Source organism: Ptychodera flava, chromosome 6, assembly GCF_041260155.1.
Source record: "Ptychodera flava strain L36383 chromosome 6, AS_Pfla_20210202, whole genome shotgun sequence".
NCBI lineage: Eukaryota > Metazoa > Hemichordata > Enteropneusta > Ptychoderidae > Ptychodera > Ptychodera flava.
Genome location: NC_091933.1, coordinates 44,781,991 through 44,795,380, shown reverse-complemented (window position 1 = coordinate 44,795,380; position 13,390 = coordinate 44,781,991). Strand labels below are relative to the sequence as shown.

General features: G+C 37.8%; 1 protein-coding gene across 1 annotated transcript in view; it reads right to left on the bottom strand.

The window, feature by feature from the left end:
- Window positions 1-12,478, bottom strand: part of LOC139135926 (uncharacterized) — a 50,094-nt gene extending 37,616 nt beyond the window's left edge. Inside the window, exons 1-2 of the mRNA XM_070703705.1 lie at window positions 11,496-12,478; window positions 4,706-4,735 (exon numbers count right to left, since the gene is read on the bottom strand). Of these exons, the coding sequence (XP_070559806.1) occupies window positions 4,706-4,735; window positions 11,496-11,611 (146 nt within the window). The 5' untranslated portion in view covers window positions 11,612-12,478. The remainder of the gene's footprint in view (window positions 1-4,705; window positions 4,736-11,495) is intronic.
- Between the last annotated feature and the right edge of the window lie 912 nt (window positions 12,479-13,390).

Below are 13,390 nucleotides of genomic sequence, written 5' to 3'. Positions count from 1 at the left end.
GTTTAACCTGAACAATATTAAATGTCCAAAATGTAATTTCCGAACCAAAATTGAATTAAATTAGTTCAGCGTTTAGACATATTCTTGAGTTTAGATTTTGTAGATGCTATTTAGCCTCCAGTCACTGTTCTGTACGCATTCACCCATGTTGTGAGGACGCTAGAGATTTTATCGAAGTTTCCTTAGGCTTTTGGCAATCTAGTCTGCTTACTAGGCCAATGCTCAAATAACGCTAGCTGACTATAGAGATTTTACTTGATATTTACCAATAGGGCTCTATTGTGAGTACACTAAAAATTAACACCGTTCGGCAAAGTTCTGTAGAAAGTGTAGTAGAACAAAACCGTTATAACCGGTTTACGGCAGTGAATGTAATAAATTGGCTGCCCGTGGCTAGATACTCCACAGACGATACCTTTCTGGGGAAGTAGTTTTTGAACAACGCCGAGTAGAATCTACAGAAAAGAATGCTAAACACCGTTTAGAAAATAGTTATCTGAATTCCACTGATATTTGACAGCCTTTGGTCATACACGGTTCGACAGTGATCAAAGGATTAAATTGTCCGATGCAACTCTGACAGAGAAATGCATATTATATTGTGCACTAACTTTTCCGAAGTTAACAGAATACTAACCTGCAAATCCTTCAATTTTAACCCGGCTTGATATCGCAGTCACTAATTGAGCCAACATTTTGAAAGTTCATTTAAAATATCCAAGAGACGTTTTTCTGTAATTCTTACACAAACTATTATTAGTTTAATCAGAATATATTGAAAAATACAACAACATAATTTTGGTTTTCATGTCAAATTAGTAATTCAGGCTTTTGCAGTATCTAAAGCGATTTAACATCCAAATATTCTCATGGCCGAGAGTGTATTACTTTCTAATGTAGTTGTTAAGAGCATATTATGGGATAGAGTACATTACCTGCAGTCATACTCTTGTTGCAAACCTGGAATATTCAAAGATCCTTTTTTAATTTAAAAAGTTTGCGATGTCATGGATCTTTTGCAAGATTTTTTCCTGGAAATACCTCAATAGTTTGGCGGACTTCAAACGTAGATGTGAAAATAGGAATTATGCCTAAAAGGCATGCAATCGACGGATTAGTAATGGCGTTGATTAAGTAGTCATGTGGTGGATAGTATTCAATTCGATCCTGACATTATCCTTGAATTTCAATACTTCAGTTGAGGTACCATCTGCATAAGCAGATTTTCTCGATTTAAAGGAGTTTCAGGCAATTTTGTATCTGTGAAAGTATAAGCAGGGATGAGAATGAACCTTACTCTGCATCACATCGAAAGAGCTTAATCAGCAGCTGCTTTTTTGAGTAAAAGTACCTTTTTCCTTCTTGAAACAAATCTCCTTAAATTTCAAAAAAGTGTTCCTTCCAAAAAGCAGGAGAAACGGGGTACGCCTCTGCAGGTAATTTCTGAATGTGGTTTCACAGAGACTATTGTCAAAATAGTCATAAAGAATTACCAATTTGAGAAAAGACTCATATCACATTCCTCTTAATGGTTCAAGAAAGGGACTTCTTCCACCACTTAATCATGTATCTTATTTATCATGAAAAACATTTTAAGTAAAATACTCCGAAGTACATATTATGTAATCCGAGCTCTAGACCACCATGTTCCAACATATAGACTGATCCAGAAAAATAGCTTCTTTGGCATAAATATGCAGAATGTTAGAAAGAACGACAAGTTGAACATTTGTTCACAAAGCTTCAGCTTATTTTTCCCTAGATTAACGCATGTTGTTACACGGCCCCACAGAGGCTAAAGTGCAAGTGTGGATGTCAAAATTAAATACGGAAGCCTATCAAATTATAACATCATTGATCGATGGTTTCCATGGCCGTTGTTTAGCAACGGCAATAGGCTAGTAGTTTACATGAATCTATGCACGGCTATGTGGTACCATGTTGTCTTTATTCTTCACGCAATACCTCCCTTGCCTTGATTGCAATCATTCTAATCACCTTTAAAGTTTATTCAATTGTTCTATAACACCAATGTCAGCACCCCCCCCCCCACACACACACACAAAAACTATGTGAATTACTCGGCATTGTTATCACAGTGTATGTACTTCATAGCGCTCCGATCGATCTCAAGCCACAATTTAAAACAAAGCTTGTTGGTCATTGTAGCCAATTTTCTTATTTATTAGTTACCTGAAACTCATTTGAATCACGTGAGAAACGTTCAACGACTCTTAGGATTGTAAGTGTCTTCAAAAACTATATATATATATATATTATATATATATATATATTATATATATATATGCATTTTGATCATAATATATCAATCACAATTACACAGAAATAATTTAATGCCTCCTCTCTACAGAAAGTCCATGGTCTGTTTTGTAACCCTGCTACAGTATGTCTAAGTGCTGAGAAGGTCGTATCGTTGTCATGACGACTATCAAAATTTGCATACAACTCTGACAGTGAAACCGCTTGTCAATAGGTCACTAACGCCCATTATACCTGTTTCCTTGGGTACTAAAGGTGTGCAATATTCACATCAAATGACTAGAAAATTCACTTTATGGGCAGAATCTGAAAAATAGCTTTTTCTTGTCTGGTTAACGAAAAAATATATCCCTGAACTAAAATATGCATGGGCTACCAACCATTGTCACTGGGCTACCAACTTCAGAAAATAGTAGCCCAAGTGGACTACCAGGGAAAGAATAATAATTCCATCTTTATGACAGTTTTAAACACTGTTGTCTCGCTTTTTGTTTCTAGACGATACACTCTATATGGCGTTTGAAGCAAACGTCTTGACAGAAGACTGGAGATAGAGACTGAGTCATGTGTATAGTTCATAGTCTACAATATGGATAAGGCTGCGTTCACAAATAACGATGGGGGGGCGTGCTGGAGGAATCGCGATTGAAATCTTAATTTTTTTCAGATCCCCCCTCAATACCCTAAAAAATTTTCAAATGCCCCCTCTATATGATCAACATTTTTCAATCCCCCCCCCAACTATCACAAGCACGCATATTTGCAAAGGATGTGCGCGCAGATAAAATAAACACGTATTGCACCATTCTGCTCGCAGATGTTCAACATTACCTGTTATTAGTACTTTGTAAAGTCATATTTCTAAGGCAAGTTCTTAAATTGATAAACGCATCAGTGAACTTTTTGGATTTATCAGTCTAAGCCAACTTGAGATAATCCAAATCTGGCCAGGTTAATTGCTCCTGCCAAAGAGCACACAAAATGACGATCATGAGAGAGTATGCAAATTGTGAATTCTGGCTAATTGCCATATTGTAAAAAAACTGAGCACAGTGACCCATCAAAAATTTGTTTCAAAAGTACAAGACATATATGAATTAGATGCTACTCAAAACTGACAATATTGGAAGATTAAAATATTCCATCAAATAAATGTTTTAATCTCTGAAATTTTGGGTGTAATAATGGCAAATTTTGTTAAAGAATAAATAATTCCATTTAGTCACATATTTTTTCATCTAGTCTTTACTGTTCAAAGTTTTACTTTTGTATTATTTTATGACGTGAATATGAAAATTTAGAAAATTGAACATGGTGACCCCATCTTTTTTCTTTAATACTATTCTCATATGCCAGAAAGTCTCCTGGTCTTCCATGTGTTGCTCTCTGGCCTAATCTTGTGTACAAGTATGTTTCACTGTCATGAGCGTCATTTGACCCAAACTCTCCTTCAACTACCATGTACATCAGAGTCAGAGCTATCTCTACATCAGAGTCAGAGCTATCTCTATCACTGCTCAGGTATGCAGTGACAGTGACACTGCAGTAGCAGGGCAGTATCTGATAGTGACACTGCCCGTAGGCAGTAGCTGTATTAACTTTGATAATTTTGACAATATTTTTGTTCAGTTTATACAACTGCGTTCTTGTTCTACTCCCTACAGCATGTTGAACTGTCCAGTATTCAGCTTGCTATCACAGCCTGTGTATGTGTACCATGCATTTGTATCACTGACAACTGACTGTCACTGATTAAATTATCATCTAATACATATTTATATATACAGGCTTTGTCGACAAACTAATATTGTGTGTTTGATTATGCTGTAGGGAGACAGCAAGAAACTGTAGTTGATATATTACATAGAAATATTGCAAAAATCATCAACAGTTGCAGCTTCTACCCTGTTACTAGGCTCGTTTGTTTTTTTACGACAAATCACACACGTTTAGATTTTTTCGAGATAAAAAGTCATGAAATGTGACAAAATGGTTCTAGATTTTGTTAAATGATTACTAACATTACAACAATTTGATGACATAAAAATGGTATTTATTTTCATTGAATTACCTACAAGAACTTTGAATTGGAAAATGTAAAACATAAAAGGGAACCAAAAAATTTTCAAGTCCCCCCTACAGGCAGAGCAAAATGTTTAAGTCCCCCCTCTACTACCCCTAAACTTTTCGAATTCCCCCTGAATTCCTCCACCCCCCCCCCCATTTTTTGTGAACGCAGCCTAACACAGCCTGCGAGTGCATGTAACATTGCGACGAAGAAACCATTCTCGGGAGCCAGAGCATGATCAAGAGTTGTTGCCGTAAAGAAGTGCGTAGTTTACGATGATGCGAAAAAACTAGAAAAATTAGAGATGCCGTAGACAGCATGGCACGTAGACAAACGGGGATGGAATGAACAACTTACTTTAGTTGCCATACAAGATGCTTGAAAGACCTGTTGAGAAAACAGAAGGACAGTTATTTAAGACGGAGTCACTATCAATACACATAATCATCACGCAGTACTACTGTACTAACGAAATCGGATTTGCGGTTTTATCACAAACTGACACAAATTCAATATCGTTAACAAATATTACACAGTTTATGTTTTTGAAAGTAAGAAAAATGGCTGTTGATTTATTTTTCACCAGAACAGGAAGACATGAGACAGACGAGGCATTAAAATTTAAAACCGGTTTCATACAAGGCATGAACAATTATTATTTATGATGAGCGGTAAATGAAAGGCTCGTGACAAATTCGCATCAAAAAACAAAGATCTCTGAGATGAAGTTAGTAGATGCACAAAATCAGACGTTCAATTATTCAGTACTGGCCAGCAATTTACGTTTGGGGACCTTGGAGAACAATGTTCTTGAGGAATAAGGATTCTAGATGAATAAGATGATTGCGCAGTTTTCAATATATCAGGCTGTTCTTTTTCTGTCGTCTGTTTGCAACCGCTCTTCAATGAAAATCGAATTCACCCCATCGCCTCCACTGCCTGCAGGCGATGCTCTAATTTCAGATTAAATCTATTCCACCTTTCGTAAATGTCAGTTAACTGATTGATGCCAACACTGTTTTCATCTGTTTCCTGTAATCTCAAAACTGCACACTGTCAAGTCCCATGAGGAAAACCATGGATTCCATGTATTACTTAGTTGTGCTGTTGGTAGTTCAAATGACTGCGAACTATCTTTTGTTTAATATATTACCGTTTTTATCACAGTTTTATTACACCATTAGCTCTGACACAATACTCAAAGAATCGTTTTTTCTGCAAGTGTACTCAGCTCAGAAGGATTTCTGAATACCCGGTCTCAATGGAAAGCGAGGCAGTGGGGTGTATTTGTAGTGAAACGTTATCCGTATACTATATCCATATAACTAAGTATTTCCACGTGAAAAGAAAATTTGCCAAATGAAAATTTTAGTAAAAATATCAAAATGTAAAATAGTTGCCGATCTGCCATTCCATTTTCAATAGTAATCTTACTGCAAGTATATTCTCTAATTTGGTCAACGAAGGAAACTTCCTCTGAGACTTACTGCCAAGAACATTCTAAATGTTTTAATTTCCTAATTTATGCACTCGTTACTGTCGAGATGAACTCTAGATTGCGATCCGATGTAACGTTCACATGCAATTCTGACCGAGCTTTGAAAGCTAGAGAGAAAAATTATATCTGTTACACGTTAAAAAGTTTGAAGATCGTGAGTAGACATCGTCTGAGGGGTTGATGTTCACAAGTCGGCTATTTGCTATGCATGCTGCCAGTTATAGGTCACACTCTATTAAATCTTTCTATTCTGTGTTAACCACTAGCTAACGTGTAGCTACAGCCGAATAACACGTGTAAGCCTGTATTCATAATATTTAGTATCAAGACTATCGCGACAATGGCTGAATATACAAAAATCAACTTTTTTGCTTGTTTTTAAATTCAATTCATCATTCAACATGTGAAACCCAAATTAGCCTACATGACGAGATACCCACTACTGATTACCCATGAAGCGATGGGTAAGGTCGAACAAAAAACATTGTGCTGTTCCGATAACCCTATTTTTTACCTGCCGACCCTAAACTTTTTAGAGCTACGTATACACGGAAGTAAAAAATGAAAGAAAAAACCGTAAAAATCACGTGTTCTTTACTTGCCATTTGATTTTTGCTTGAACGAGGATGTCTTTTATGTTTTTTTTCCTTTTATGTATGATACTTTTTTCTGGAAATGTTGTGGCCAGTGTTTGACCGCCCTGAACCCCTGAAAAATGCACATTTGAAAATAAAAATATTTTTGAAAAAAAAATTCCTGCCGACCTACCTACAATATTTTTGAAAACCATTTTATCGGAACAGCACAATTTATTTTTTTTGCCTACAGTTCATTGCTAAAGGTCACAATAATATATGATGCTAGAGTCTCGCACTACCATCCTCCAACAGTTCGTCCTTTACTCCGTATCTGGTTTACGGATTTAGAACTACACAATTCTGCTAATTCTGCTTAACCCAAAATACAAGGAGTGTTTTCTGTGACACGCCTACATCAAATAGGTAAGATTAGTCGATGAATTTTCAGATTTTGTACTTTTGCTGGCGATGAAATCGGCTAAATCACAGTCCCTCCATCTAGTAAATTCACACTTTGTTTTTAAAAATGCAAACAAAATGTTGGGGTCAACTGGTGGAGTTAAAGCGCCCACTGTATACGATTGAATCAGCGTAAAAGACATGAGAATAATGTTGAATATGACACATCGATCACGTTGTTATCTTCATGAAGACAAAAATTAAAGGAAGCACCGTATACGCCAGTAGATTTAGTTTCCTTGAAAGTATATCGTCAGTGTGGGTGTTCGGCGGACATAAAAAGTCTCGATAAAATAGACGCAACTGCTGACCTAAGCGACATTTACTTTATAGCTTAGTTCCATGCAGGACTCATTGCTTCGCATCATTTGGCTGCATTCCAGAATACTTGAGGAGGGAGGGGGCGGGAGGAATTCAAGGGGTATTTGAAAGTTCCTGGGGTAGTAGAGAGGATTTGAACGGTTTGCACTGCCTATAGGGTTGGGTCTGAAAATATTTTGGTTCCATATTTTTTACATTGTTAAATTCCACAGTTTGCTAGGTAATTAGATAAAATGTGAATGAATAACATCGTTATATCATCCAATGGCTTATTAAATATTTGGTCATATCATAGTGGGGGATGTGAACATTGAGATGATATGGAGGGGGGAGATTTGAAATGTTTTTTGAGGGTGTCATGAGGGGGGTCTACAACAAAAATTAAGATTCAATCGCGATTCCTCCAGCCGCCCCCACCCCATCCAGTATTTGTTGGCGCAGCCTTAGGTGATTCATCACATTTAGGTTCTCTAAATTTACACCAGTTAATTGAAGAACATCAAAGTCAAACATGGCGTTTGTGACACAGTTAAAACGTATAAACCCTAATTACGCGCAGTGAACTCCACTGATACCTATCGACATTCACCAAGGGAAGAACTTAGGCATTTGTGGATAATCACTATGGGCAAAAAGAGCCCTAAATTGTTCAGTACAGCGGGGTACAGCGCCCCCGCCGGACAACGCTTTTGGCTGGTTGCTAGTGACGACAGCGAACATTGTATCAATTTCATTTCAATAGAATATCGATCGAAATTTGCTCGCCTGTCGCTCGTATTTTCAGGTTACGCCATGAATTTTTCCATGACAGCCCGTATATATTGACTTATGTACCATAAAATCAACGTATCGGTTGTTTTCTTCCACTCAAATTGAATCGAAGACAATTTGTTTAGTTTTGGTGATACTTTTATGTCTCAGCATATTTTGGCGCTCTTTGGACAAGTTTGGCGCCATGCGATCCGCGGGTATGCAACACGACATTGTAACAATTCGCAACAAAAGAATATCGATCGATAACGTTCACTACACGTTCACAGTGGAGACTCTACACCAGTTCGCTTTCGTTTCGTGTTATTTTTACCAATTTACTGCGATATTCATGGTTCATATTCACCAAATTTTGTATAAAAGACAACAACCTGACAGGTATTTGATCTGTACAATTAGGAGACACTTGCTGATTATTTTGCGTCAATTTCAGACCCTTGTTCTGCACATGTAAACGCCGTCAGATCGCCATATTGTTGACGGCAACAGTATATTTCCGTGATCAGAATAAATAGAATGGCAATAAAAAAATTTAACGAAGAAATTCAAAATCTAAAACGATACGATTTTTGCTTATTAGTCAGAGGATTATTGTACCAATTTTCATTATCATTGGTTCAGAATTGAAAAATTTGAACCGGCGAGAAGTTTGCAATGTGTTCGGTCGATCGGACGCACATAAACGCCATTGTTTTCTATGGGAATCGAGATTATTCGGCACATCGTAAAATGAAAAATGCATCTAAAAAACCCGCCGGACCAACTTTTTCATTTCGCTGTTATTTCTTACAACATTTGAGATTAAGCATCTCATGAAGGTTCACTAAAACTCTATGGTTTTCGATTTTTGAATTTCCCTCTTATTTTTCTGAAATGACGAGTTTACGATCGTTTGTGCTGTTGGCAGTGTTTTCGCCTATTTTTACATAGAGTATTTTCGCTTCGGTATTTTAAGAATTCCTTCATGAAATTATTGCCGAAATATCATAATGGACAGAGGAACATATGAGGAAATGGAATCTGCATCTCTTTCCTGAATATTTAGCTGTGCGGCTAGGAAATTCGGCGAAGTTTTCAACGTTACGCGGAAGCTTGATTTGGCTCTCTTTACGCTCATTCAGCGTATGTGCGGCAAAAAATTGTCACACTTTGAGTGAACAATATAGAGGCCATTTTGCCCACAGTGATTACACATCTGCATGTTCATCCAGGATATCATCTACAGCAAGAATATGTCGGCTGTGAAGCGTTGACCGCAAGCACTTGTTGCCGATATAAAGATGGCTGTCTGTCAAGTGTTTGAGCTCAAGCTCTCTGTGCCGATATAACATGCAAGCAAAGCAAAATTTTGAAAGTTTTTAGATGATGGCAGACAAAACCCAAGCAGTGACATTTCGGCTTGAAAATGTTATGTCAACGCTATTTCTATATTCGTCATTTTGAGATACGGTATTCGAATGACAGAATATTTTGATGGCGGTCATGATGATAATGATGATGACGACAACGGTGGTGATTGTGGCGATATTGATAAACATATTTTAAAATGCGCTTGAATATTTTATTTAGCAATTGTTATGGAAATTACCAGCAGGACGTCACGACATGTATGGGTATCAATAGTATTTATATTTCCTGTCGGTCAACATATTTCCGTCTTCATTATCAGCTTACTTAAGGGGATTACTTCATTTAGATAGCCGCAGTTCGGATTATATTATGTTTACATTGCGTATCTTAAAAACCCACCACACACCTTATTAACTAAACCTGTCATGAAAATTAAAAAATATCGTCTCTTGCAAAACGTCATGACTATAAGCACTGCACACCATTTATATCTAAATGACAAACGTGCAATATTTGATATGAACAGAGACTGTGAACTGTGTTCATGACATTGAACAGTTTGAAGATGTTTGCATTAGGCACTATAACATTGCAAGCTAGAATTGCAGAAACTCGGAATACCATAAACGTGTGCGTGTTTCTCCCTTCCTTCTCGTACCGAGAGACAAAGTCTAAGATAGCAAGAGTAAGACTCTGTCAATTTAATCGCTAAACGTCGTCTGCCATTGTACTTGAAGCTCTAATTTTTCAATGGTCGACTTAAAACATTTCTCGCATATTACATCATTAGTCCACTCCATTTGGCCTCAACACAGCATAAAATCTACGTGGTGTCAGTCAGAGCGACACGGATCAATTAATCGTTTAGACGACGCATTTGGTGAACTGCGACGATACTTCAACGATGCCACACAAGCCCTCTTTAATCAATCACCTGATGATTGGTCGAATTTCAGTTTCGACAGCAAGTATGATTGTAATCGTGTAGGCGATCTTTCCGTTTATATCTACTCTCTAGCCTTGGAAATATCAGGGAAATATTAATAATGTGAAACCAGTAAATGAACAGTTCAGTTGCAGTCATGCACACGAATCTTCCAAAGCAATATGCTGAATTTTATTGTCACGTTCGATTGATTACTTTAACGTATACGATGTTCCTAAAACCGGAAATTAAAGTTGGAATATATGACGCGATGGATGTGCTGGATATTGTGTGTGGATATACAGAATGCTGAAAACAGGTGCCAAATAGGTTCATGTGCAGTTTACATTGTACGTACTCGCATCCTTCCCCTTCGTAACTCGCCCCTCTGTCTGACTGTTTAAAAATACCCGTATCACTGGCTCGAAAGTGAAAGAGTTAAAATTTTTGCTAAAACTTTCCTCAATGAAGCTTTCAACCATTCTCTTACCAAATCGAGAATATTAATCAGAGGTCTCCGTGCAAAGTTTGGTACTAGCTAACATTTACCAAGATTTGAAATTCAGAATCCCCCCTCCCTAGCTGTGTTAACCCCGCGAGGGAAATAAGAATTTAAATTTTCGAAAAACTAAGACAGTAAAAATTGTTCCTACTCCAGCAGCTATAAATGAGCCCCCACAAGTGGTAAAATCAGTAAAGAATTGTAAAATTTGAGAATCCGAATATCTGTCCCCGAGGCGCGTTCTACCTTCAATGTGTACTTGTGATCACTTTTACGTCATCTGATTTTTAATTTGCGATTTAGTTTTCCAGCTTTGCCATAAAGTGTACATTTATCTAGCGAAGTGTAACGATGGATGAAAAGCGTGACACAGCAGAGTGCAGTAAATATGGCGCTTGGCAGCCAGGCGAAGCGATCACCATGGTAACGCCTTTCGCAACAGACGTGCTCAATTGAGAGGAAGTGTGAAGAGTCCTTGTCGAAGTATAGACAGCAGTGTCGAATGCTACCATCGCAGTGTTTTTGCTTGATAGCAATATTTATTGTGTTTTTTCTTCCGGAACTAATGAATATGCTTAGGCTAATGCCCAGTATTTTTTAGGTCAATCAACAGGCCAAAATGTTTTCAGGTTGCCGTCATCCACTTGAATTCTAAATTTCTAAATGAAAAGAGAGTATTCACGCGTAAATTAGAGTCTAACAGACGGGTACATACACACACACACTGACTAGCTCATCCTTACCCTTTCGGAGCATTGCAAAAAGATGTATCGGCAAAGCCATCAGGTATTGCAGATGTTGAGCAGTTTCTCCGGAAAGCAGGCCGTGAACGCCTTAAACGACTCAAGCGACTGAACATGCTGATCAACCTAAATTTGGTCCACACTTCTATTGCACAGACTGGTGGCACGGGAAGTCTCTTTGCCGACGGCTCTGGAAAATTCTTCAACTGAATGTCCGGTCGACAGATGCACGACTCACTGTTAATGAATGGTTCTGAACATGTTTTTAAACAAGGACCGGCTTTCCGTATCGAATGAACGTACCGTGAACCGGGAAAATGGACATCAATTTCCCTTTCTGTTTGAACATATCATGATTGTCGTGACGCTAACACATTATTAATGTTTTGTTTTCTTCTGCTTAAACTTTTTTTAGCAACATCAATTCTGTTGTATTAAAGATAATGCGTCGGTGTAACTGCTGCCTGCATGTCTCGAAATTTTGTAGAAACCTATTGAAGCCTCGGGCAATGTCGACCTGAGTATGCCCGTCAAACGCGATATCGGCGAATGGCTGTAGTATACCACTTTCGCGACGTAAAGGGCGTCGACTGTGCAACTTCTTCAAAACTGTAAACAACCTACAGAAATAGGATATACTTCTTATCCAAGGTCAAGCTGTTTCCTTCGGTTCGGCTATGTTTAGTAGTCAAACTTCCGATTTCGGTATCAAACGGCTTACTTCACAGTTTTCGCTATCGATGTGGCTTCCGCTCTGTTTGTACGTCCCTGGTGGACTCAAAAAAGCTGGCAGTGTGGGAAGCTTTAAGCTTTGCGCACCGATGCTAACAAAAACAGTCCAAGAGAGAAACACGGGCAAGCATAGTGACATGCCAGATTTGCAACGTACTGAGAGTATAATCGAATAAATGCTGTAGAGAAGCACTTTACTGAAGGTAGTCCGATTGATTGAACGACGTCGCTCGACGCTACGGAATGAACGTAGACTTCTGTGCTCTGTTATTTGGGCGATACAAAATGCTTTCGCGATTGTCGAAATCTTCTACTATGAACAGCACCCTCTCGTGGTAATAAACGGAAATATGATGAAGACGAGTTGAAAACTTGGAATCTTGTTGATGCTCAAACTGCAGTTGTTAAATAATTAAAATGGCCTGATAAAGTTCTGTGGTGACTGGAGTGATCTTGTCGAGTAGGTCAAGCCTAGTTATTTCCCCAAGACATTATATGATGATATTTGTACGAAAAAAAAACACTACAACGGGGAGGGTTCATACTTTTAAAGAACTTTAAAATGTTTATTATAAATCACGTGCCATTGACATCAATATGTATAGTTTATTGCAAGGCATAATTATAGCTGCAATTTGATGGAAATCGTGTAAATGACAAATACAGGTTATTAAGGAACATACAGTTGACAATTTCACAATTAAATGAACGAACGAACTATCATTGGTTGATTGAATGACTGCCTGACTCGACTGATTAAATCATTACCTTATGAATGTATGGAATGCTAAAACTGATGCAGTAAACTGTATACAGTAGACTCACCACACGATACTTTCTGTCGTTATTCTGGTTTAGCAGCAAAATATGAATTATTTGGCTCCATCAATCTACATAAAGGATATCATCGAGATGTGCCTCTATTCTTGTGCGTCACTTATCGTCCTGTTCATGAACTACAGTGTAACCATAGGCCCTTGAGAGTGTTTCTCTAAGCTTAGGGTCCATGATGTAACAAATATATTTCTCAATACTGGCGACATTGACGAGTGTTGTAACATTTCGTTGTGTTACCTTGTAATCATATTTTTCCATAATAAAAAATCTATATGGAATTTCATTATGTCATTACCGTGTGAAGTAAACTTATTGCGTTATCCCCA